Source organism: Saimiri boliviensis, chromosome 11, assembly GCF_048565385.1.
Source record: "Saimiri boliviensis isolate mSaiBol1 chromosome 11, mSaiBol1.pri, whole genome shotgun sequence".
NCBI classification, from domain to species: domain Eukaryota; kingdom Metazoa; phylum Chordata; class Mammalia; order Primates; family Cebidae; genus Saimiri; species Saimiri boliviensis.
The window spans coordinates 21,755,081-21,782,242 of record NC_133459.1 but is presented as its reverse complement, the minus strand read 5'-3'; the positions used below and the strand labels follow the sequence as shown (position 1 = coordinate 21,782,242).

Genomic DNA, 27,162 nt, shown 5'->3' with positions numbered 1-27,162 from the left:
TTACTTACTCTCCCCAACAAACTTATATGGTAGGAAATATTATCATCTTCATTTTACAAATGGGAAATTGAGGCACTGAGAGGTCACATCAGGTACCTGATGGAGCTGGAATTCAAATCCAGGTAGTTTGTGGACAGCCCCATACTTTTAGTAGTGATGATGTACTGCACCTCTGAAGAGAATTAGAACGGTAATTCCCAAACTTCAGCATGTGTTAGAATCACCCGGAGGGCTTGTTAAACCACAGATTGCTGGACTTAACCTCCAGATTTTCTGATTCACCTGGAGAATTTGCTTTTCTAACAAGTTCTGGGTGATGCTGCTGCCCACCGTGAGAATCAATGACTATCAGGGATTAAATGGGTCCGCCTGAAACCAGAGGCTGATTTTATTTATTTATTTTTAAGACGGGGTCTCATTCTGTCACACAGGCTGGAGTGCAGTGACATGATTATAGATCACTGCAACCTCAGCTTCTGGGCCGAAGGGATCCTACCACCTCAGCCTCACAAATAGCTGGGACTACAGGTGTGTGTCACAGCACTTGGCTAATTAAAAAAATTTTTTTTGTAGATGGTCAGGCACAGTGACTCATGCCTGTAATCCCAGCACGTTGGGAGGCTGAGGCAGGAGGATCACTTGAGGTCAGGAGTTTGAGACTAGCTTGGCCAACATGGTGAAACTCCATTGCTACTAAAAATACAAAAATTAGCCTGTATTCTCAACTACTTGAGAGGCTGAGGCAGGAGAATCACTTGAACCCAGGAGGCGGAGGTTGCAGTGAGCCGAAATCATGACACTGCACTCCAACCTGGGAAAGAGAGCCAGACTCCATCTCAAAAAAAATTTTTTATTTTATTTTATTTTATTTTATTTTTTGGCAATTCTCCTGCCTCAGCCTCCCAAGTAGCTGGGACTGTAGGTGTGCGCCACCATGCCCAGCTAATTTTTTTTGTATTTTTAGTAGAGATGGGGTTTCACCATGTTGACCAGAATGGTCTTGATCTCTTGACCTCGTGATCCACCCACCTCGGCCTCCCAAAGTGCTGGGATTACAGGAGTGAGCCACCGCGCCCGGCCAAAAAAAAATTTTTTTTTTTTGTATAGAAGAGGGTCTCACTTTGTTGCCCAGGCTGGTCTCAAACTCCTGGGCTCAAGCAATCCTCTCAGCTTGGCCTCCCAAAGTGCTGGGATTACAGGAGAGAGCCACCACACCTGGCTTTTCCTTAATCTATCCAGTCTCATGGGGAATGAAGGCTGATTTCACACAGAGGCAGAAAACAAACCACAGTAAGAACAATAGTCATATTTTCCAGTTGCCTCAAGCTTTGCTACATGCTGCCATGTTTGTGACCTCGTTAAGACTCAGAGTAATTCTGTGAGTTAAGCACAGAATGAATTTTTCCTCATATTTAAAAAATATATATTTTCGGGCCGGGCGCGGTGGCTCAAGCCTGTAATCCCAGCACTTTGGGAGGCCGAGGCGGGTGGATCACGAGGTCAAGAGATCGAGACCATCCTGGTCAAGACGGTGAAACCCCATCTCTACTAAAAATACAAAAAAATTAGCTGGGCATGGTGGCGCGTGCCTGTAATCCCAGCTACTCAGGAGGCTGAGGCAGGAGAATTGCCTGAACCCAGGAGGTGGAAGTTGCAGTGAGCCGGGATCGCGCCATTGCACCACTCCAGCCTGGGTAACAAGAGCGAAACTCCGTCTCAAAAAAAAAAAAAAAAAAAAAAAATATATATATATATATTTTAAAGGAGAGGAAGTTTAGAGAACTAGCTGGGCTAGTGTCACCGAGGGACATAATTTTGAAGAAGCCGGGACTAGTATCTTAGCTACTAACTCATCATAGCACTCTGGAACCTCTCTGCCTTTCCCCAGATACCCTCCTTTCCCCAGGCTACTATCAATTTTCTCCTTAAAACTAAATTTCTGGCCAGGCGTGGTGGATCATGCCTGTAATCCCAGCACTTTGGGAGGCCGAGATGGGTAGGTCACCTGAGGTCAGGAGTTCGAGACTAAACTGGCCAACATGGTGAAACCCCGTCTCTACTAAAAATACAAAAATTAGCCAGTTGTGGTGTCGGACGCCTGTAATCCCAGCTCCTCAGGAGGCTGAGGTAGAAGAATTGCTTGCCCCTGGGAGGTAGAGGTTGCAGTGAGCCGAGATCATGCCATTGAACTGCAGCCTGGGCAACAAGAGTGAAACTCCATCTCAAAAAATAAAAAAGAAAGAAAGAAAGAAAAAAACCCTAAATTTCTTTATCCATCTGCAGATGGATGGGTTAAAAAAAAAACTATATTTCTTTAGCTTAAATCTTTGAGCCCTTTTATACCATGAGATAGATATTATCAGTCATTTATACCCCAGTGTGAATGATTTTCAGATGTTTTCTTGAGAAAGGAGTAATTAGAACTTTTCCCTTTTCAGTCTCCCTTTGGCCACTTGTATGTTCTTAAGTCTGTGATTCTCTTGAAGGAAGGGGGCATGTCTTATGTGTCCCCACCATCTGGCACCATGCCTGGCTGAAACAGTCACCAAGAAATGCTTGTTGAAATGAATGAATGAATGAATGGAAGAACTATGTTCCCCCCCTTGCCCATTCTTCCTAGAGCAAGCCTCCCTTCCTGGCAGTCCTACCATTTATACGAAGTGCTCCCTCCCCTCTATCTCACATTACAGTCTATTCAGTCTCTTTTCTGCCTGTCCACGGGCCAGAGGTAAGCAGCACAGCTTAAGGGAAGCCTTCCCCATTCCTTCAAAGCAGACATGACTCTCTTTTCCCTGGACTTCCAGGAACTTTCCATCACAGTCCTCATCACGTTGTATGATAAGTGTCTGTTTGGAATGGCTTTTTCTTCCCTTACATGATGATGTCCTTGAGAACTGAGATTGTGTCTTTTTTTATACAGGGTGTGGCAGGCACTCAATAACTAGTCAAATGAATAAATAGTCATGTGAACTTGGTTGCCAAGAGCAGTAGGGATGGGAATGGTATCTGGCTGGGAAGCCATTTCCTGATAGATGGCTGACAAGGGCATCGAGAAACAGTCTGTGAGTGATTCAGGTGACTTGCCTTCCTGTACCAGTTAGAGCTAGTTTCAGCCACAAGTGGCAGAATACCCCGTATAACCATGGCTCAATCATATAAAAGAAGTCCACAGATAAGTAGACCAGGGTTGCTAGGGTAATTTCCTAATCACTAGGGACAAGGCTGGTATCTTGTTGCTCTGCCATGCATAATAAATGGCTTCTACCTCCTGGTGCAGGATTGCTGCCTGAGCTCTAGACATCACAAACACATTGTAGCCAGAAGAAAGGGGTGACAGAGGGTGCCCCTACATTCTCTTTTCTTTTTGTTTTTCTTTTTTTTTTATTATTTTTTTGGTTTTGAGGCAGGGTCTTGCTCTGTTGCCCAGTCTGGAGTGCAGTGGCACAATCACAGCTCACTGTAGCCTCGACTTCCTAGGGTCAAATGGTCCTTCCATCTCAGCCTCCTGAGCAGCAGGAACTACAGGCACGTGCCACCATGCCCGGATAATTTTTTATTTGTTGTAGAGACAGAGTCTCACTATGTTGCCCAGGCTGGCCTCGAACTCCTAGGCTCAAGCGATCCTCCTGCCCCAGCCTCCCAAAGTCTGGGATTACAGGCGTGAGCCACCATACCACAGCCCCTTTTTTTCTTAATTTAAAAACAAATGACTTTATTTTTTAGAGCAGTTTTAGGTTCACACCAAAATTGGGCAAGAGTATGTAGAGTTCCCATATACACACAGCTTCCCACTCTGTCAACAGCTCTTACCATAGTGGCACATTTGTTTCAGTCAATGACTATACATTGACATGTCCTCACCAAAAGTCCATAGTTTACATTAGGGTTCACTCTTAGTGTTGTACATTTCTGTGGGCTTGGACAAATGTATAATTCCATGTATCCACTATTATAGCATCATACAGAAATGTTTCCCTGCCCTAAAGACCCTCTGTGCTTCCCCTGTTCCTCCTCCCTCCCCCATCCCTGGCCACCATTGATCTTTTTACTGTCTCTGTAGTTTTGCCTTTTCCAGAATATCATATAGTTGAAATCATGCAGTATGTAGCCTTTTTAAGTTGTCGTCTTTCACTTAGTAATATGCATTTAACTTTCCTCTGCATCTTTTCATGGTTTAATAGCTCATTTCTTTTCAGTGCTGAATAACAAACAGTTCACTCCCTGAATGTATGACAGTCTCTTTATCCATTCACCTACTGAAGGACATCTTGGTTGCTTCCACATTTGGGTAATTATGAATATAGCTGCTATACACATCCGTGTGCAGGTGTGTATACGTTTTCAACTCATTGAGAAAATATGAAGGAGTATGCATGCTGAATCATTTGGCAAGAGTATGTTTAGTTGTGTAAGAAACTGCCAAACTGTCTTCCAAAGTGGCTGTACCATTTTGCATTTCCACCAACAATGAGAGTTCCTGTTGCTCCACATCCTTGCCAGTATTTGTGTTTTTGGTTTTGTGTGTGTATGTGTGTTTGTTTGTTTTTGAGACGGAGTCTCACTCTGTCACCCAGGCTGGAGTGCAATGGCACTATCTTGGCTTGCTGCAACCTCCACTTCCCAGGTTTAAGTGATTCTCCTGCCTTAGCCTCCCGAGTAGCTGGGACTACCAGCATGTGCCACCACACCTGGCTAATTTTAGTATTTTTAGTAGAGATGGGGTTTCACCATGGGGCCACCATGGTGGCCAGGCTGGTCTCAAACTCCTGACCTCAAGTGATCCACCCGCCTTGGCCTCCCAAAGTGCTGGAATTACAGGCATGAGCCATGGCGCCCAGCCTCCCTTGCCGGTATTTGGTGTTGTCAGTGTTTTGGATTTTGGCTATTCTAACAGGTGTGTAGTCCCTCCCTTCCTTTTCATTTTTTTTTTTAAAGCCACTTTATTGAGATAGAATTGACATGTAAAAAGCTGTACATAGTCAGTGTATATAGCTTGATGAGTTTGGGGGTTATCTCCCTTCTTTGTAAGATACTTTTTGGAAGTTAACAAATGCAATATCTATTATATTCCATGGCTAGGTCTTAGTCCCGTGACCACAGCTAGCTGCAAGGTAGGAAAGGTAGTCTTTATTCTGGGTGGCCATGTGGCCATGTGAAAAGTCAGGTTTCTTGTGAAGGAAGAAGAGAATGGACACTGGGAACCACCCAGTGATCTCTCCACACTACAGGGAAAGGAAATCTTCTCAAACTTGCTTAAAGGAACTTTGCTGGGTGGGTTCAGGGGTATTTCATGAAATTTCACCAAAGACATGATGTGTGGAGGTTGCCTCTGAAGAGGCAGCATCTGGAAAGTTGCCAGAAACCAGCACTGGGCTTCTCTTCTGCCTTGCTGTGGCAGCATGGGGCTTGTTCACTGCTTTCTACACATCTGCTCTGTTCTTTTCTCTCTGCATGTGGCAGGAAGGACATCCCAGCATGTGGCAGGAAGGACATCCCAGCTTTAGCATTTCAGCCGGTTAACTAGCTTTGCAGAGTGCAATTCCAAAGTCCTTGGAGAGAGAATCTGATTGGTCCAGCTTGGGTCTGGTGGGAGAGAGAATCTGATTGGTTTAGTTTGAATCAGGTGTCTGTCAACTCTGGCTAGAATAAACAAGGCTGCAGGGGCCCACTCCAGAGGGAAGGAGGGCAGTTTTCAGAGAATGGGTATCATGGGATGGGAAGACTCCTCAAAATGTATCTACAGCATGAACATCCTCCTCCCAGGTCCATGTCCCCGGACTTTGCAAACCATCATTCATTTAGGTAAACATTTATTGAGCACCTTCTGTGTGCTAGGCACGTGGATCTGTCCTGTTGGGATTTTGGAAATCTCTTTGGAAATTGTTCCTATCTTTGACCTGAATTGTCTTTTAGAGTGAAATCATAGCTCCTTACATTACTCATCTTTTAGCTTTCCAGGTTTCAAAATGGGGATCAAAGGATTTGGTAAACACATGCTTCTGTTTCTCCCTCTGGATTTTTGGGAACTATAGAGACGGCCATGTTCTCTCCTCTTTTTTTTTTTCTTTTTTTGTTGACCAGTTTAGAAAGAATTGTTCTCCCTCACTTGTCTTTGTCTCTTTAGTAAGAAACGTTTTGGTTGCTTGATTGGTTGTTTGCTTTGTTTTTTGAGACAGATCTCTCTCTGTCACCCATGCTGGAGTGCAGTGGTACAATCAGGACTCACTGCAGCTTTGACCTCCCCAGGCTCAGGTGATCCTCCCACCTCAGCCTCCCAAGTAGCTGGGACTATTGGCGCATGCCACCATATGGCCATGGGGTTTCACCATACTGCCCAGGCTGGTCTCGAACTCTTGGGCTCAAGTTATCCTCCTGCTTTGGCCTCCCCCAGTGCTGGAATTACAGGTGCACACCACCACACCCAGCTGTTTTTTGTTTATTTTTTCTTTTCAGTAGAGACAAGGTCTCACTATACTGCCTAGGCTGGTCTTGAACTCCTGGTCTCAAGTGATCCTCCTGCTTCAGCCTCCCAAAGTGCTAGGATTATAGGCATGAGGCACCATGCCCAGCCTCATATTTTAACTAACTCAAATATGATGCCTTCTCCTTAATCTACCTGACTCTTTTATTTTCTTTCTTCAGCCCTGGGATGGGCCTCCACTGGTCTCAGATATGAAAGTGTCTCAACTTCACACCCAAGGAGGAAAGTGTAAGGTTTCTAGTTCCTGTAGGAAGAGAACCCAGAACTTGGCAGACCTTTCTAGGATCAGCAGCAGCTGATAATAATGACCACAGGTGCTGTTCACTGAGGACATACTCAGTGCCCAGCCCCAAGCTAAATCCTGTATGTGTATGCTGTCATACATATATCCCTGATATCAACCCTGAGAGGTAGGCATCAATTTCCCCATTTTACACATGGCTAATCAGGAAGCTCAGAAAGAATAGGCAACTTGTGGCCAGACACGGTGGCTCATGCCTGTAATCCCAGCACTTTGGGAGGCCGAGGCAGGTGGATCACTTAAGGTCAGGAGTTTGAGACCAACCTGGCCAACATGATGAAATCTTGTCTATACTAAATTTACCAAAAATTAGCCAGGCGTGGTGGCGGGTGCCTGTAATCCCAGCTACTCAGGAGTCTGAGGCAGGAGTATCGCTTGAACCTGGGAGGCAGAGGTTGCATTGAGCCCAGATCGTGCCACTGCACTCCAGCCTGGGTGACAAGAGCAAAACTTCGTCTAAAAAAAGAAAAAGAAAAAAAAAAATATATATATATATATATATGTGTATATATATATAGGCAACATGTTCAAGATCACATAGAGCCCAAGTAGTGGAGCTGAGCTTCAAAACTAGACCCCCTTCCTCCAGAGGCTCCCCACGTGTCACAGGCCTCTGAGAATACTCCACATTGCCTCTTACGTCTGCCGGTGCATGTCCTTTTGTGGGAATCATTTTGAATCCTTGGCAGTACCATTTCAAATGTGTTTGCTAACTCTTGTCATGTAACTCTGGAAATCAGACTCTGATACCATTTTTGTTACTGGAAAGAACAGCTGGGCTGGGGTCAGGGTGGGGCTGTGGTGCAAGGATGGTGCACTGTTCAGTTGCACCCTGGGAAGTCCAGCCCTGCTTTTACCCCGCCATGTGACTCTGGGTAAGGGCCTCTCCTCTCTTGGCTTCAGTTTTGTCACCTATGGGCCCCTTCCAACTCTGACATTCTGTACTTTCCTGTACTTTCCAAGTTAACTGTGTATTTCACAAGGATTTCATGAGGTCGTCAACTTCCACGCCCCAGTGAAAGAGGGAGTGTGTCTAGGAAGTTTCCCATCTAGGCTGAGCCCGCCTGGAGCATGTGAGACTTGCTTCTTGCCATCACATCTCTGGCCTTTCCCACACGCTGAAGCTTGTTCTGCAGTCTCTGGGCTTGGGGGTTACCTGGTGTTGTCCCTGCAGTTGTCCCCAGTGGGGACAGAGTGTGCTCCCTCCACCCTCTGCCATCTCCCCAGACCCAGGCAGTCGAATGCCTCCAACCAACCCCTCTCTGTTCACCCATGGCATCCCGGCCTCTTCCTCTTTGTCCTGACATAACTGTTTATTGAGCCTGGGGTTTGGTGAACAACCATCCCCTGCTTTGTATCTTAAGGGAACATAGAGATGTCCATGTTCTCCCCTCCGGACTTTTGCTCAGCATTACATAGTTACCAAATCATCTTCTCAGCAATTCCACAAGTCCCCTAGTATCATCCCCATTTTGTAGACAAGGCACTCAAGGCTCAGAGAAGTTAACAGATTTGTCTAATTGACACACTAGCTAGTGCCAGAGGCAATATTCAAACCTGGGCCTGGCACACCCTATCATGCCACATCCCTTTGAATCACTACATTTACGTTGCATTGGATTCAGGGAGAAAAGTCCATGGCCTTCTTGGAGTGGTGTGACTAGTGTGTGGTGTCTGTGTGGTTTTTGTGTTTGGTGGGCTAAACAGGAAGACCCTAGGAAGACGTTCCAGAGGACAGCAAAACTCAATGTATTTGTCTGGAGGCAGGGAAGTCATGGAGTCAAGGTTCCCAGAAGGAAGCACTCTCTTCCAGCTCGACATCCCTAAACCTCTGTCCACATTTGCTTCCAGATCCTGGAAGGAGACCAAGCCATCCTACAGAGAATAAAGAAGGCTGTGCGGGCAATCCACAGCTCCGGCCTTGGTGAGTGAGCCTGCTGGGTGCCCCTCCTGGCCAGGAAGCCCCTCCCCAGCTCCAGCCTGGAGCTAACTCCAAGCTCCTGTCCGTACCTCCACAGGCCATGTAGAGAACGAAGAGCAGTACCGAGAGGCCGTGGAATCCTTAGGCAACAGCCACCTGTCCCAGAACAGCCATGAGTTGTCCACAGGCTTCCTGAACTTGGCCGTGTTCACCCGAGAGGTGGCTGCGCTCTTCAAGAACTTGGTGAGGTCCCTGTCTCTTCCTTGCCCAGCCCTCAGCCAGACTCAGGGCAAATCTAGTGGTCTTAAGAACCTGACCGGGAAAGGGTCCATTTCCTTCCTTCTCCCAATTTGCACTTGACCTCTGACCTATGACCTGAGGTCCCTTTCCAGCCCTGATCCTCCTTTTGCATAATCCTCCTTTCTCTCTAGCTTCTTACCCCACTCACTCTTCTCCTCTTTCTCTTTACACAGGAGCAGAGGGGAATCTCACAGCAGGGAAGACCCCCATGCAAGGGAGGGTTCCCTGGAGGAGCTTTGGGATAAAGGAGAGACAGGCTCAGGGGTTCCTACCTTTATTCTGCTACTGCTGCTGCCGTCGCTGCCACCGCCACCACCACCCCCTCCTCTCCTCACTCCCTCTTTGTCTTTTGCTTTTCCAATGCCATCTGCTTCATATTCAAATCCCAGAACCTGTCCCTGCCTCCACAAGCCTCTCAGCCCCTGCTTATGGCCCAGTGGCCTCGGGTTGCTTCCTGATGGCCTCTTTGGTGACTGCTTCCTCTCTGGTCCTTCAAGTCCTCACCTCAAGGCCACCCTGTGATAGCAGCTCTTCCTATGTGCAGGCACACTTCTCAGTACTTCACATGTTCACTCATTCAATCCAGGTGCACAGCTCTGTGGGGCTGGTATCACTGTTGTCTCCACCTTACAGGCTAGGAAACTAAGACGTTGAGGTTAATTAAGCAGCTTGCCCGAGGTCATGTGGTTTGGTTTGAACCCAGGTTGCCTGGCTTCAGAGTCCGAGCATAAGCCTGGCTGCACTGCCTCCCAGGAAAGCCTCTTGTCTCCCTCCAGGCTCCATGGCACTGGACCAGCTCTTGTGGCTCCAGTCCTCCCCAGCATCCTCCCTTGTTGGCAGAGGCCACATCATCCTTGAGAGGCAATGTGCTCACTGGTGAAGCACCTGACCTTGGACCTAGACTCAGGCTTGGAATCCTCACACTGCTGCTTACTAGGTCAAGTCACTCAGTCTGCCAGAGCCCCAGGTCTCTCATCTGTGAAACTGGGATAATAATGCTACCTACCTCATAGAGTGGTAATGAGGATTAAGCAAGTTAGTGCCTACTTTATGGTAAGCGCTCAGTAAATGTTGGCTAATATTATAATATATTAATGGCAAAAACAGCAATTACTTTTGCACCAACCTAATAAAATCTGTCATTGTTATAGCTCTTGGCATAGCTGTGCCTTGTACACTGTCCTGCATGTAGAAGCCTTTAACAATGTTTGAGGCCGGGCATGATGGTTCACACCTTAATCCCAGCACTTTGGGAGCCTGAGGTGGGTAGATCGCTTGAGCCCAGGAGCTCTAGACCAACTTGGGCAATGTAGTGAGACCCTGTCTCTACAAAAAATATGAAAATTGCTGGGTGGGGTGACTCACGCCTGTAATCCCAGCACTTTGAGAGGCCGAAGTGGGTGGATCATTTGAGGTCAGAGGTTCCAGACCAGCCTGGCCAATGTGGTGAAACTCCGTCTCTACTAAAAAAAAATACAGAAATTAGCTGGGCGTGATAGCAGGTGCCTGTAATCCCAGCTACTCAGGAGGCTGAGGCAGAAGAATTGCTTGAACCCGGGAGGCAGAGGTTGCAGTGATCATACCACTGCACTCCAGCCTGGGTGACAGAGTGAGACTCTGTCTCAAAAAAAAAAAAAAAAAAAACAAACCCCGAAGATCAGCCAGGTGTGATGGCATGCGCTTGTGGTCCCAGCTGCTTGGGAGGCTGAGGTAGGGAGATCAATTGAGCGTGGGGGAGGTCGAGGCTGCAGTGAGTGTGATCACACCACTGTATTCCAGCCTGGGCAATGAAGCAAGACCCTATCTCAAACAAAAAAAAAGGTAGTATTTGAGTTCCACTGAACTGATTAATGTCTTTCTTTGTCTTTCCCTGTTTTCTCCCTGTTTCAGTCAAACTAGTGTTTCCTGGGGAGTCTGCTGTCTGGCGGGCATTATACCAAGGGTTGTTGACACAGGAAGGGGTCAGACTGCCTCAGAGAGCCACAGTCTTGCGGGGAGATAAGAACTAGGGTGTGGAATAGCATCAAGAAATACCAGCAGCATGGCACAAACTCAAGGACCCAGTGGCTGCTGTCAGAGGCCTAGTGCTGCCATGGTTCAGGAAAGGGGAGATCCGCATAGACCGGGGGGAGGAGTGGCCATGAGAGGCTTCCTGGAGGAGAAGAGACACAAGCTGTACCTTGGAAGTTGGTTGAAATATTAGACAGGCCTCTTTAGGTTGCGAAATCACAGAAACCCAACTCAAACTAGGTTAAATTTTAAAAAGGGAATTCATTAGCTCCTGTAATGGGAAGTCCAGGGCTGCAGCTGGCTTACGTGTCATCCTTTCCTCCTTAGATAGTGTCTCTCTGTTTCTGATCAGTGGGCAGGATAACCCAGCAGGCCCAGATGCACATCTTACCAGAATAAAGATGGTCTTTCTCTTATGACTTAGGCAGAAAAATCCCAGAGAGGATTCTGATTGTCTGGCTTGGGTTGCATGCCTGTTCCCTATCGAGTCCCTCTATCCTGGGGCTGGGGTGCCCTGGTCAGATCTGACTCCTGCATTTACCCCATCTGACCACAGAGGAGTTCTCCACAGGAAAGGGGGCTCTATGACCATTAGTAGGGGAGGCTCATGAAGCGTTAGCCAGCCCAGAACAACAGATGTGCACTACAGGTCAACTCGAGAGAGTAAGAGAGGAGAAGGGAAGCTGCTCCTGGCAAGGAACAGAGGAGAGACTGACCATGGGATGCTCCTGGAGCAGTGCAGTGATGAGGCTGGAGTCATTCCTGGAGCAGTGCAGTGATGAGGCTGGAGTCATCAGGGGAGGGGCTGACTGCAACATGCCTCAGCCTCCCCTCCTGCCTCCTTTCACACAGGAAGCCTGACAGGCAGCAGGTCAGCCATCCTAGGCTGACCCCAGAGCCAGCTCCTCTAGTCCTCCCCAGGACTCCTGCCATGATGGACCCCTCACTCAGCTGTCATCTCTTTGATGACATGTCTTCCTCTCCCCTGCTTCCCTTCCCCGCTGCTGTCTTTGCCAAGTGATGCTTCACCACACCCTGAATCCCTAGGGGTTGGATGTCGGTCACCTGAGGCAGGAGTGGGCATCTCTGTTTTTTCCAGGTTCAGAACCTGAACAACATTGTCTCATTCCCCCTGGACAGTCTGATGAAGGGGCAGCTAAGGGACGGGCGACAGGTGAGTTCCATGCTGGGCATGGTGGTGGGACAGAGTGAAAGAGGAGTGGGTAGGAGACTAGGGGAAGACGGGGCTGGGCTGAGGGTGGAGGCTAAGTGAAGGGGCTGAGCCTGGGGAGGTCTGGAGGACCTGGCTCAGGTCAGCCTAGGATGCCTGACCTGCTGCCTGCTGGGCCCCTTGTATGAAACATCTCATGTAAATCTTAAAACCATCCTATGAGGTACTCTGTGGGTACACTGTTCCCCATTTTGCAGTTGAAATTCAAGGCCCAGGGAGTTAGGTAACCTGCTTACGGTTTACATAGCTAGGAAGTTGAGAGCCCATGTGGGAATCCAGGGATCCTGAATCCCATACTCAAGCTGCTGTCTCTGTGGCTGCATGCAGAGTGGAGCCCAAAGAAGGTGACAGAATAATCTCCCTGGGCAATCTGCCCCAGACTGCCTAGGGGAGGAGCCGTGCTTCCCCCAGAGGGTTCCCTCCCTGCCCTAGGCTGCCAGCCTGCACGCCAGCCTGCTAACCACACAAACCAGACAGGCAGCTTTTTCACCTTGGGAGTCTCAGGACTGTTCAGAAGGGTGTGAGCAGCCTGGCTGGATGAGGCTTAGGCAAGCTAGGCAGCGGGTAGCCAGGTCTCCCCAGCTTGCTGTTGAGCCTTGGGTAGACTTCTCAACCTCTCTGGCATGTTTCTTGACCTCTACCCTTGCTCTAAGAGGATGGTCTAGCACCATCAGGAGAAAATAGTGGGAGAAAGTCAGGCGAGGGGAGCTTACCTTCATCCTGCCATCCTCATGCTCATGACTGGTCTCTCTTCTGAGCAGGAGGTCTCAGGGCAGAGCCCAAAGATCTCTCCACACCCCAAGCCAGGGCCCAGCAAACCTGACTGATTCTCCTCCTCCTCTGGGGAGGAGAAGGTCTGCTGGGAGGAGGGCCTCAGTCCTGAGTAATGGGGTCAGTTGAGCCTGTCTGGTGGGGGCAGGTTTGCAGCAGGACTGTGGGGGCAGGGGCTGGTTAGAGAAGGGCTCTGAGCAGCTGAGGGGAGCACACTCGCAGGTCCTCCTACAGGCAGCAGAGTGTACTGTTTATTCCAGTGCTCCAGCTTCCCTTTGGGCAAATTGTTCTTTTTTAACCCCTAGGATTCCAAAAAGCAGCTGGAGAAGGCATGGAAGGACTATGAAGCCAAAATGTAAGTGGCCACAGCCAGGGTGGTTTGCCCAGGAGAGTAACGCTTGCACTGCAGCAGGGAGCTGGGTAGGGAAGAACCTAAATGCTGCCAAGACATGTCATCCAAAAGTGGGTGGCATCTGGCTCTGTGAAGGCATTTACAGGGGATGGTTTATATCCAGGCCTGACTGGATTCTGGGAACTGGGCCACGAGACCACCAAAGGAGCTGCTGTGAAGGGACCTCAGGATGCTGCCCTCAGAGTGCCATCTGCTCAGAGGTGCCTGACGTGGGCAGGGATGGAAAGGAGCTAGCACTGACCCAGTCAATACCTCCATGTGCTGGCCATTTAATCCTCACAGTCACCCAGTCATATGAGAGAGGTATTAGCATCACAGTTACCACAGGAGGACTCAGAGAGGTTAAGTCACTTGCCCCAGGACCCACAGCTCAGCAGAGGCAGAACTGGGGATTATGCCTTTTGCTCCTCATTCCTCAATGCCAGGTGGTATCTCTAGAGGAAGAAATAGAGTTGATGTCACACTTAGGCTTCCTGTGTCCTGTGCATACCACACAATACTTCAGATCTCTCACCAGCTACTGGGACATCATGGGGAAAGAAGGAGCCTCAGGTGTCCAGTGGCCAACTCCTCCTGGGCAGAGACTCCTTGGGCCCTGTCTTCTGAGGAGTCTGTCCAGATCTCAGCCCTTGCCCTCTGCCCAGCCAGGACCATACTGTGGAGCACTGTTTGAGCTTTTTTGTGAAATTTTGTTTTCTCTTGCATTTTGCCAAAGCAATGCATGTTTATTATGAATAATTTAGAAAATAAGAAGTAAAAGAGGAAAAAAAATTCTTAGAGGATTAGGGTCATGGCAGGGGGATAATATTCTCTGTTGTTTGAATTTTTTTTTTTTACAAGGTGCAGGTAACATTATAATTTTATTTTATTTTTATTATTATTATTATTTTTTGAGACGGAGTTTCGCTCTTGTTACCCAGGCTGGAGTGCAATGGCGCGATCTCGGCTCACCGCAACCTCCGCCTCCTGGGTTCAGGCAGTTCTCCTGCCTCAGCCTCCTGAGTAGCTGGGATTACAGGCACGTGCCACCATGCCCAGCTAATTTTTTAAATTTTTAGTAGAGACGGGGTTTCACCATGTTGACCAGGATGGTCTCGATCTCTTGACCTCCTGATCCACCCGCCTTGGCCTCCCAAAGTGCTGGGATTACAGGCTTGAGCCACCGCGCCTGGCCTATAATTTTATTTTTTTTAAAAAGGTGGGTTGAGGAGAAACTACCCCAAAATAGGAGAAAAATTCTTAATTTTGAAGCCTAAAGTATTAACATTTTGCCATTTGTTTTTTCTTTTTTTTTTTCTTTTTTTTTTTTTTGGAGATGGAGTTTCGCTCTTGTTACCCAGGCTGGAGTGCAATGGCGCGATCTCGGCTCACCACAACCTCCGCCTCCTGGGTTCAGGCAATTCTCCTGCCTCAGCCTCCTGAGTAGCTGGGATTACAGGCACGTGCCACCATGCCCAGCTAATTTTTTGTATTTTTAGTAGAGACGGGGTTTCACCATGTTGACCAGGATGGTCTTGATCTCTTGACCTTGTGATCCACCTGCCTCGGCCTCCCAAAGTGCTGGGATTACAGGCTTGAGCCACCGTGCCCGGCCCTTGCCATTTGTTTTTCTATATCCAAAAAAATATTTTTACAAAACTGAGGTCATAACAATATACTGTTTTGTAATCTGCTTTTCTCATTCAAAAATACATTGTGACTGGCTGGGCGCGGTGGCTCATGCCTGTAATTCCAGTACTTTTGTGAGGCTGAGGTTGGCAGATCACAAGGTCAAGAAATTGAGACCATCCTGGCCTACATGGTGAAACCCCATCTCTACTAAAAATACAAAAATTAGCCAGGTGTGGTGGCACATACCTGTAATCCCAGCTACTCGGGAGGCTGAGGCAGGAGAATGGCTTGAACCTGGGAGACGAAGGTTGCAGTGAGCCAAGATCACGCCACTGCACTCCAGCCTGGGTGACAGGGCGAGACTCCATCTCAAAAAAAAAAAAAAAATACATTGTGACCATCTTTGTACACTATTACATATTCTTCCACAACATCACTCAAACGGGTGTGCCAAAACATGCACAAGCCATCATGTATTTAATCTGTTCCTGTCATTGGAGAAGCATCCTTGGATTTAAATATTTGCCCCTACTCATAATTATTTCTGCAGGATCAATTTCAAGAAGTAGATCCTGGAGCTTTTATTGTTCCCTCACCTCCCAGAGCCATGGCACCTCTCCCAGTCTGAAGAAAGGTCACATCTTGTCCCTGCACGAGCATCTTCAGCCCCAGCTGTGGGCATAGATCCTGTGATGAAGGGAGTAGGCACTGTGTGGCCATCCTTGTGGGGCCCCATCCCTGCCTGTGATGGGGCATGGCCATCTGCTCTCACTGGAGGCCCAGGGACGGGTAGTGAGGGCCCAGGCTGACCTTGTCTTTGTGATTTGCTGTGGGGCCAAATGGCCCTCTTCTTCCTGAGTTACATTGACTAAGCCCTTAGACTCTCAGGGATTGTCTACCAAATGGAAACAATAAGCTCTACTCTGCTGACCTTCCCAGAGCAGTCTGTTTTTCCTAGGTTCCTATATTGAGCCTTCCTGTAGGATTCCATTTACAGGCAAGACTCCATTGAGTTGATGGGAAAGGGGGCTTGGCTGAGGCTATTTGGTGAGTCATCAACAGGACCTGGACTAGAACCCAGGGCTTCTGAGTTCAGTGCTGTTTCTGCCACGTGGTCTCCTGGCTCCTACCACGGAGCCACATAGTTTGAGCTACATGTCTTGGCATGGGTGACTTGTGTACACTCCTTTTCATATGGGGTCCAGGTACAGCCAGATATGCGTGAGCCATAGTTGCTATGTAAATCCACCAATTCTTACCAAACAAGTCTGAGCAGCAGCTGGAAGGGCCTAGGGCCCTGATAGCATCTGTCAAAACCACTGGGAGCCTCACCCCTGGCTGTTCATATAGGAAGAGGATTCCCTCTCCACATAGGACTGCTGAGAAAGGCATCCCAGGCCCTGTACAGAGGCCAAGTTTATCTAGGCCGTTCCATGTACAGGTCTGTTTCCTCATCTGTAACACAGGGACAGTAATACCTTGTAGGGTCAATGTGGCCATGAATAAGCACAGTGCATATAAAGCACTCAGCACTTTGGTTCGGCAAGGATTTATTGACCACGTCTGAGCCAGAACTAGGACCAGAATAACACAGGAAGATTGAGAGGCAGAAACCCACATGTTTGCTCCTAGCATTTTCCCAGCCAGCTTTTGAACTTGTGCAAGCCATTTTCCTTCTCTGGATTTCATCATCTGTAAAATGGTCCCTGTTCTGAGAGAGACTGTTTTCTCTCAGAAAAGAAACAGTGTGACTGTCACCTGGTGGGAATGAGGCAGGAAAGGAAGGCTGGAACAAACCTGAGCCATAGTGTTGGTTGCCAGGGCTGCCCCTAAGGCTCAGGTATCAGCCAGACCTGGGTTCAACTCCTGGCCCCACCACTTAACAGCTGTGTGATTCTCAGCCACAGGCTCCTCTTCTATAAAATGAGATAATGATTCTGCCTCATGAGGCTATCATTTTAGTGTGTGAAGGGCCTAGCAGAGGGCCTGAGCCTAAAAATTATAATTAGGAGCCTGTAATCCTAACACTTTGGGAGGCCAAGGCAGGAGGATCACTTGGGCTCAGGAGTTCAAGACCAGCCTGGGCAACATAGTGAGACCTTGTCTCTATTTTAAAAATTAACAATAATAGTAATAATACATATATAACATATATATGTATATATATATTTATAATCAGAAGCTACACGTCATGGCTTATGCCTGTAATCCCAGCTACTTGGCAGTCTGAGGCAGGAGGATTGCTTGAGGCCAGGAATTTGAGACCAGCTTGGGAGACAGAGCTAGATCTTGTCTCTAAAAAAGTAGAAGAATAATTAGTAATAATAGCAGCTTCTACTTATTTACAGTTTCCTTTGTGCCAGGCACTGGAGTAAGCTCTTTGCATCTATTACCAGATTTATTCTCCCTGGCAGGGAAAGCTGCTGTTGTTATCCCCAGTTTATTGGTAAGTAGTGAGGAATCCCTGCCTTAGTAGATGCCCCCTGGTTTGAAAGGTAAGAAGGGAGGCAGCTCAAAAAATAATTAAAATACAAAGTGGAAATGTCATAATGATAGTATTAGCACAGAGGTGGCAAAAAGAAAAAAAAAGAGTATTTTTTTTTAATGGAGGGAAGGGTAGTCAGAAAAGGCATCACAGGTGATGTGGCACCTAAGCGTGGCTGAAGATGTCAAGGTTGGTGGGTGTGTGGTTTGTTTTAAATACTTTCCTGCCTGCATCAGGAGTCCCTGTACCCATCCCATGAATAACACTGGACTGTTCCTTAGTCCCTTCTGCAGTTATCTCGGTCTTAGTAACTAGCATTTAAGTACTTTTACCCGCTATTTCATTTCATTCCTTCTGCTGCAACTCCACTCATAAGAAAGAAAAATGTTTCTAACATTTGAAATGTTTAAAAAATGGTGGTGATCCTTTGAGGATAGGGAAGGAATGGGATGTGTTATTTTATAGGGTAAGGGGAAGGAAAGCACTCCCCAGCTATTAGGTCATCTCAGAATGACTATGTCAGACTTTCTAGGATAAATCTCTATGAATTATCTTAGTGGAGGCTGAGGGACAGAGCTGTGATAATTGACAAAGCCATTTTGTCAGAGCCGAAGTACACTGACAAAGCTGTGTACTTTACAGCTTGTCTGCACTCTGAGTTAAGTAGCACTATCTTTTAATCTCTACTAGCATTCAAAAAATAAAAGAAAGAAGAAAGTACCATATGCTGAAAAAAATATCTAAAAGGGATCACCAGTATTTATTACTGTACTGTCACTGCCACCACTAGAATCATCATAATCCTTCCATTCATTGAGGGCTTGCCATATGCCAGGAACTGTACTGTTTCCTATGCATTATATTATCCAAGGACTAGGTGTGATTACAGTGGTTCCCCTTATCCTTGGGGGATACGTTCCAAGAGCCCCAGTGGATGCCTGAAACTGAAGATGATACTGAACCTTATATTAGGTTGGTGCAAAAGTATTTCTGGCAGTTTTTGCCATTAAAAAATAATCTATGATTTTTCCTATATATACATGTCTATGATAAAGTTTAATTTAAAAATTAAGCACAGTAAAAGATTAACAACAACAGTAATAAAATAGAATATAGTAACATCACTACTCTTGCACTCTGGGGCCATTATGAAGTAAATTAAGGGTTACTTGAACGCAAGCACTGCAATAGTGAAACAGCTAATCTGATAATCAAGAAGGTTACTGTTACTGAATGACTAATGGCAGGTGGTATAGACCAGGGGTCCCCAACCCCTGGACCACAGACTGGTACTGGTCCAAGGCCTGTAAGGAACTTGGACTGAATAGGAGGAGGTGAGGGTGGCAGGTGGATGAGCATTACTGCCTGAGCTCCGCCTCCTGTCAGATCAGCATGGCATTAGATGCGCACGGGAGCTTAGGAACCCTATTGTGAGCTTCACATGCCAAGGATCTAGGTTGCATGCTCCTTATGAGAATCCAATGCCTGAGGATCTCAGGTGGAACAGTTTCATCCCAAAACCACCCTCCCCAACCCTACCATCTGTGGAAAAATTGTCTTCCACGAAACTAGTCCCTGGTGCCAAAATGTTGGGGACTGCTGTATAGATAATGTAAATACACTGGACAAAAGGATGGTTCATGTCCCAGGCAGGACGGAGCAGAAGGATGCAGGATTTCCCAATGATTTAAAACTTATGAATTGGGCCAGGTGTGGTGGCTCACACCTGTAATCCCAGCACTTTGGGAGGCCAAGGTGGGCAGCTCACCTGAGGTTTAGAGTTGGAGAGCAGCCTAGAATACATGGTGAAACCCCAGCTCTACTAAAAATATAAAAATTAGCTGAGTATGTTGGTGGGCGCCTGTAATCCCAGTTAAGTAGAATGACTTGAACCTGGGAGGTGGAGGTTGCAGTGAGCTGAGATCTTGCCACTGCACTCCTGTCTGGACAAGAGCAAAACTCAAGTCTCGGAAAAAAAATTATGAATTGTTTATTTCTGGAATTTTCCATTTAATATTTTTGGACAGGGTTTAACCACTAATAACTGAAACCACAGAAAGCAAAACTGCAGAGAAGGAGGGACTTAGTATTACTCTAATTTTCCAAATGGGGAAACAAGCTCAGATTTATAAAGGTTAAATAAGTGAAGGAGCTGCCATTCAAATCCAGAACCTACATTTCCAACCACTGTTCTATATTGTGGTTTGCTTTTTGTCCATTTACTCTGGAGAAGATATCTTTCCATGTCAGTACAGTCATCCCTCGGTACCCATAGGGGATTGGTTCCAGGACACACACAGATACCAAAATCTGAGGATGGCAAAACCCCTTAGTCAGCCACCTATATCCTCAGGCTCCACACACACAGATGTAGAGGGCCAACTGTATGTACAGATATTTCTTCTTTTTTCTTTTTATGAGGCAGGGTCTACTCTGTTGCCCAGGCTGGGGTGCAGTGGTGCAATCATGGTACACTGCAGCCTTGAAATCCTGGGTTCAAGTGATACTCCTACCTCAGCCTCCCATGTTGCTGGAACTTCTGACAGGAGTGTACTACCATGCCTGGATAATTGTTTAAAATTTTATCTTAAAGTAGAAATGGGGTCTAGCTGTGTTGCCCAGAGCAGTCTTGAACTCCTGGCCTCAAGTGATCCTCCCACCTCAGCCTCCCAAAGGAGGATTACAGGCATGAACCACTGCACCTGGCTGATCTTCATTCTAACAGGTGCATAATATTCCTATATATAGCCATACTATTATTTATCTACTTCCTACTGATAGACATTTAGCTGATTTTTCATTTTTGACTACTGAAAGATATGCTAACAGTGTACAGTGGGGGATTCCCCTGCCCCTGCCCACCTGATGGCACTTGGTCTCCTCCATTCCTTTTTTTTTTTTTTTTTGAGAGACAGGGTCTTGCTCTGTCACCCAGGCTGGAGTGCAGCGGCACAATCACAGCTCACTGCAGCCTTAACCTCTTGGGCTCAAGGGATCCTGCTACCTCAACCTCCTAAGTAGCTGGGACTACAGACATGCACCACCCTGCCTGGATGATTTTTAACTTTTTTGTAGAGACAGGGTTTCACCAAGATGCTGAGCTGGTTTTGAACTCCTGGGCTCAAACAATCTTCCCACCTTGGCTTCACCAAGTACTGGGATTACAGGCATGAGCTGCCATGCCCAGCCCTCCCCCAATTCCTTAGCAAGCTGCCAGGCACTGCTGCTGAGATGCTGCAGGCCCAGCCATCACCTCCCCTCTCTGCTGCTTTTTTTCAGATACACAAAAAAAAGCATCTGTCCTGACCCTCAGGCCTGGTTCACAGAATCAGTTCCTACCCTACTTCTACCACCCTTCACAAACTCTTGTTTGGGGTATCAGGAAGCTTAGGGAGAAAAAAACCAAAAAAAAAAAAAAAAAACTCTCTTTAAAATAAATTTAAAAAAAAAGCCTACAGAGCCTGCTCTAGAGCAATGTCTGGAGACATTTCTGGTTGTCACAGCTGGTTGGGGGGATGGTGGGTGTGTTACTGGCAGCTAATGGGTGGAGGTCAGGGAGGCTGCTAAACATACAAACCACCAGGCAGCCCCCTATAATGAAGAATCATCTAGCCAAAAATGTCATCAGTTCCACGATTGAGAAACTGCTCTACATGTCCCCAGGGACAGATTCTGGAAATGCACACTGTCCCTGAGTATTACCTACTCAGGAGGACCCAGAACTTTAGAGACAGGAGGGACCTGAGAACTGACTGTAGACCTTCCTCCATTTACAGATGGGAAAATGGAAGCCTTCAAGGGCCTACAGTATAAGCTGCCATATGTCTTCTATGAGCTGAGTCTTTTGCATGCTGCACCTCATCTGGGTACAGATAAGAATCTCCATTTTCCAGATGAGGAGACCAAGGCTCAGAGAGGGGAGGAAGTGCAGCTAGTAAGCAGCAGAACTCATGTTAGTCCCACTCTGCCTTTGTCTTCTCTGCTCAGGGCTGGCCCCCACTTGAGAACAGAACTATTAAGCAAGACTTTTCCTTTCCATGGGATTCGAGGTCACATGCACCCAGCCTGAGATGTGGAAATACTCTCCTGGCTGTGAGTGGGTAGTCTGCTGGACGTGGGATTTCCAGGAAATCATTTACACACAGATCCACCCATCCCCAAAGAGGGAAAACAGCCAACCACTGACAGGGAAGGCCCCGGTTACTCTTAGCTACAAGGATGGGAAGCGCTTTCTGTCTCCACTTAAAAAGAAAAGAGCACAGGCTCATGCCTATAATTTCAGCACTTTGGGAGGCTGAGGTAGATGGATCACTTGAGGCCAGGAGTTCAAAGACCAGCCTGGTCAACATGGTGAAACCCCGTCTCTACTAAAAACACAAAAATTAGCTGGATATGGTGGTAAGCACCTGTAATCCTAGCTACTTGGGAGGCTGAGGCATAAAAATCGCTTGAACCTGGGAAGTGGAGGTTGCAGTGAGCCGAGATTGTGCACTGCACTCCAGGCTGGGCAACAAAGTGAGTGAGACTCTGAGAAAAAAAAAAAAAAAGAAAGAAAGGGAAAGGAAAGGAAAAGAAAAGCAAAAGAAAAGAGCAAAGGTTTTCTGAGCTTTTTAAGTGGGAAGCTCCGTGGGCTGAGAAGAATGAAAGCACTTTGAAATAACTCAGAAAGTCAAACATTGCATGTTCTCCCTTATAAGTGCGGGCTAAGCAGGCTTCAAAAGGTGGGAGGGGCTTCAAAAGGTGGGCGGGTAGGTGAGGGATGAAAAATTACCTATTGGGTACAGTGTACACTATTTGGGTGATGGGTACTCTAAAAGCCCAGGCTTCACCACCGCGCAGTATACCATGAAACAAAACTGCACTTGTACTCCCTAAATCTATAAAATTAGTACAAATAAAAAAGAATGAAGGCACTCTTGTGACTTAAACCCCTTCTGGGAAGATCAGAACTGTTTGCCCCAAATCTCACCTGGCCCTCGTCTGAGCCCTTCATCTCCCTCCATAAAAATCTTCAAATCCTTCCCATTGTTCTTGGGATAAAGACCAAAAATCTTAACATGGTGTGAATTACACCCTGAATGGTCTGGCCCCTCTTCACCTCAGCTGACACCATCCCTCTCCATCTTGGCACTATCGCTCCCGCCTTGGGGCCATCACATGGTCCAGCCGTCCTGCCCAGCGGCAGCTTCCTCTAAGGTTCTAAGGCTTCAGATTCCAGTTCAGACATCACTCCTTTAGCAGCCCCAACAAGATTGGATCCCCATTTTCTCTCCCATAGTTCTCTGCATGGCAGTGATTTGATTCATGTCTTTCTCCCCCACCACTCTGTGGATTACCTAAATCTGTCTTCTTCACTATTGTACCCACCCCTACCACACAGCTGGCACAGGAGGGCCTCCTGCACCATGTGGCCCCCTTGCTTATGCGTCCCTGGCAGAAGAGGATATACGGGCTGGTGAGAGTTCAGTTTTCTCTTTCCTTGGGGTTTAGGGCCAAGGTGGAGAAGGAGCGTGATCGGGCCAGGGTGACAGGAGGGATCCATGGGGAAGTGACCCAGGACACGCAGAGAGAGCGGCGCATCTTCCAGCTGCACATGTGTGAGGTAAGGGATGCTTTAGATGGGGGGTGGGGGGGGTGGGATGTATCTTCCTGTCTGCCTCTTCAGGGGACCAGTCATAGGCTCAGCTAAGGTCCTGGACACACGGCCCTGTGGGATGTCACCAAGGCCCAGTCACAGGAGGATTAGCCTGGGATGGGGACTGCAGCCCCTCATTCCCAGGATTCTGCTTCAGCTTATATCACACATCTTGCCCTGCCCTCCCCCTAGTATCTGCTCAAAGCTGGAGAGAGCCAGATGAAGCAAGGTCCTGACTTCCTTCAGAGCCTCATCAAGTTCTTCCATGCCCAGCACAAGTAGGTGTCTCCCCACATCCCTGCCACTAGCTCTTCCAGTGTCACAGGACAAGGCCTCTCTCAGGATGTAGCAGACCTGCAAGTCTCTTTGGATGCCTGCACCTGTTGGCAGAACTTTCAGAGCTCCTCCTCATTGAGTGCTCACTGGGTGTCAGGCATGAGTACTTCACAAACATCAATTCATTCAATCTTCTGGGAGCAGGTACTGTTACTATTTTATAGATGAGAAAACTGAGGCTCATTTTCCAAGATTACACAGCTAGTAAATGGGATTTGAACCTAGTCAAGAGAGACTCTTGTCTCTGGAGTGTCTGTTCTTGACCATCAGGCTACAGTGCCCTGAGGTGCCCTGTGATCTTTACAGTAGCTTCTCCCACACTTCTGGCTTCATCTCTCATTTCCATCTTTCTCTGGGCCCTTGTTTGGCCTCTGATATCTCTTAGCTTTTTCCAAGATGGCTGGAAGGCTGCCCAGAGCCTGTCCCCCTTCATCGAGAAGCTGGCAGCCTCAGTACATGCGGTAAGTTGGGTCTCACCCTTGGGAATGTGATTAAGCCCCCGGTCCTTCCAGGAAAATCTGGGTGTGGAAGAGCTGGCTCCTTCCCACAGAGTAAGGCTACTGCCCTGCTCTTCTGGGTCTGGGCTCTGTGCCTGGCACATTTGTTGGCTGGTGATAGGGTCACATCCTCTGTCCCATAGCTCCATCAGGCCCAGGAGGAGGAGCTACAGAAGCTGACCCAGCTCCGGGACTCTCTCCGAGGGACGCTGCAGCTTGACAGCAGAGAGGTCAGCCCCTGAACCATCCCAAAAGGAATGCCCTCCCCCAAGGCCCACCATGGAGGGAAGAAGAGAAGGAAGACCCACAGGGTCCCCTGGAGAAGGGTCCCTGAGTGAGCCCCCGCGCAATGGGGCTCTTCCCACTGAGATGCCCTGAGTTCTCCTTTGCATGTCTGAGGGACAGGAACACCTGAGTCGCAAGAACTCAGGAGGTGGCTACAGCATCCACCAGCACCAAGGCAACAAGCAGTTTGGGACGGAGAAAGTGGGCTTTCTATACAAGAAAAGTGACGGGTAAGTGATTCAGAGCTTAAGTAATTCACCCAATGTCAACACTGCTGGTAAATGACAGGGCTGGGCAGGCTGCCCAAAGGGACTGTTCTTATCATTTGTGTAGACCCTGAGGGTTGCAATGCAAATCCTCAAATCCTGGGTTGTCCATGACACCTGGGCACGCGAAAGGTCACTGGTTGTTCTTAAAGAGGAAGAATAGCAATAGCTAACACGTATTGAACATTTCCTATGCCCTCATTCTTAGCCTCTGCAATATACTGAATATGCCTAGAAATGAGAGTATTGACTGCCTTGCTCTCTAGTGTGAAAAAAAAAAAAAAATCAGTCTGTGGGCTGGGTGCAGTGTCTCACATCAGTAATCCCAGCACTTTGGGAGGCTAAGGCAGGCGGATCACTTGAGGCCTGGGTGACAGAGCAAGACCCGGTCTCAAAAAAAAAAAAAAAAAAAAAAAAAAAATTGTTGTGAAATGCAAAGGTTCTTTTGGGATACATTCATGTTTCTACCTACTAATCAGTTTAATCAGAGAAGAATAACTTTGAAGAAGAAACCAATGAATATTTACCTGTTACAGGAGAAGTCTTAAGTAATTTTGGGTCATGGACTTGCTAATTTTATTTTTGGGGTCTTAATATTGATCTTGCTTAGTTGAACCATAATTTATTTGTTCTGGTCAAGAGCCTGTGCTTCTCAGACTAGGAACTCCCTAATGGTATAAAGCTGTGTCTCGGCTGGGCACGGTGGCTCACGCCTGTAATCCCAGCACTTTGGGAGACCAAGGCAGACAGGTCACAAGGTCAGAAGTTCAAGACTAGCCTGGCCAAAAAACCCTGTCTCTACTAAAAATGCAAAAATTAGCCAGGCTAATTTTACAGGGTGGCGCACACCTATAGTCCCAGCTCCCAGCTACTTGGGAGGCTGAGCACAGAAGAACCTCTTGAACTTGGGAGGCAGAGGTTGCAGTGAGCCGAGATCATGACCATGCCACTGCACTTCAGCCTGGGCAAAAGCATGAGACTCCGTCTCAAAAAAAAAAAAAAAAAGCTGTGTCTCCACCATCAGACTGGAGCTCTCAGAGGGCCAGTCACATCATCCCCTTAGAATAAGGATTCCCAGGGAGTGAGGCTGTGTTTCTCCATCAGCCTAGGAGGATCTTCCTAAGAGCAGAACTGTGTCTCCTTTATCAGAAGGGCGCCCCAGAGAGTCAGGGGTCGGGGGTGTAGGGTGAGGAGAAGGAAGAGGTAAAGGAATGTGGCTAGAGATCATACAGGTGGGGTCAAGTCTCTCATTCTCTGACACCAGGGAACTAGGTGTGAGCCTTGGGTCCCTGTCCTTCTATCCCTCTGGGCCTTAGAATTCGAAGAGTCTGGCAGAAAAGGAAGTGTGGAGTCAAGTATGGCTGCCTGACCATCTCACACAGCACGGTGAGGCCTAGAGGTGGTAGGAGTCTCAGGGCGCGATAGAGCCTCTTCTGCTGTTCTGAGCAAACAACGTCAAGCCCTCCCTCCAAGACTGGCCCCCAAACCTTGGTCCAGGGAGCTGCACACCCTTGTGGGAGGACGGATGGGACCCGAAGGCCCCAGTCTAGTCTTAGTCTACACGCCACATCCTTGAGGTGCTGGGTGAGGAGAGACACAACTGGAACAGGATGATTATGCCCATTTAACAGATTGGGAAATGGAGGCCTAAAGAGTTTGGAGGGCCAGAGGTAACGCATACATCCTCCACAGATAAACCGGCCCCCAGTGAAGCTGACCCTGCTGACATGCCAAGTGAGGCCAAACCCTGAGGAGAAAAAGTGCTTCGACCTGGTGACCCGTGAGTGGTCCCTGTGCCTCTCCCCGACAGCTGCCCAGGGCTTCTCTAAGACATCTGTCAGCCCCCACAGGGCTTCAGTGCGGGTTCTGTCTCCAGTTCCCACATGGTATCAAGGAGCCGCTACTGCAGGCATAAGAATCCTTAGGTCCAGGACACTCACCTCACATTAAACATCAAAATGCACCCACTCTCCATAATAAATGTGACTATATAGAGCATATTTAAGTGGATTTAGATCATCTGGGTTTTGAAATTATTTCTTTTTAAAAATTTTTACCTTTTTTCCCAAATACCCAGACTTGAAGAAGATATTATTATTTCTTTACATTTTCCACTTTTCCTTCCTCAGAGCCTTTGGTGCAGACTTTGTGTGAAGCAGACACAGGCTGAGAAAGACGAGATCTTGTCCTCAGGAAGCTCTCTCTGGCAGGGGTGTGGGGTGGGGACCCAGGCCTGTAAGATGAGGGGGGTGTCCAGAAGATGGATGCAGATATAGCCCTGTAGAAGATTAGACAGCGGGAAGGCCTGTGCTGCTGTGGAATCAGGAAAGGCATTTGGAAGAGAGTATTTGAGTTTAGCCTTGAAGGACATGTAGAATGAAGAGTTTGTGGGATGGGGGCTTTTGAGGTGACAGGATTCACATGGTGAAAGGCATGGAAGCAGGAGAGTGGGTCTGGCCAGTTTGGCCAGAGTGGAGGGTTCATGTAGTGGAGTGAGAGCTGAGGCCTGGGAATCCCTCCTGAAGGTTTGGACCTTATTTCCTGGCAATAGGGAGCCAGGGAAGATCTTGGAGCAGGGCAGTGGTGTCATCAGAGCAGAGCCTTGGGCACAACAGCTGGG

General features: G+C 47.8%; 1 protein-coding gene across 2 annotated transcripts in view; it reads left to right on the top strand.

Annotated features, from left to right (window-relative positions):
• The window catches only part of ASAP3 (ArfGAP with SH3 domain, ankyrin repeat and PH domain 3), a 62,052-nt gene that overhangs the window by 25,561 nt on the left and 9,329 nt on the right, over nt 1-27,162 (top strand). Inside the window, exons 2-12 of one of the 2 annotated variants that reach the window (XM_074380264.1) lie at nt 8,634-8,706; nt 8,801-8,946; nt 12,113-12,187; nt 13,321-13,370; nt 23,014-23,125; nt 23,351-23,436; nt 23,880-23,955; nt 24,135-24,221; nt 24,391-24,506; nt 25,859-25,928; nt 26,235-26,322. In XM_074380264.1, coding sequence (XP_074236365.1) covers nt 8,634-8,706; nt 8,801-8,946; nt 12,113-12,187; nt 13,321-13,370; nt 23,014-23,125; nt 23,351-23,436; nt 23,880-23,955; nt 24,135-24,221; nt 24,391-24,506; nt 25,859-25,928; nt 26,235-26,322 — 979 coding nt within the window. The remainder of the gene's footprint in view (nt 1-8,633; nt 8,707-8,800; nt 8,947-12,112; nt 12,188-13,320; nt 13,371-23,013; nt 23,126-23,350; nt 23,437-23,879; nt 23,956-24,134; nt 24,222-24,390; nt 24,507-25,858; nt 25,929-26,234; nt 26,323-27,162) is intronic. The other variant, XM_003934877.4, reaches the window with a different exon arrangement.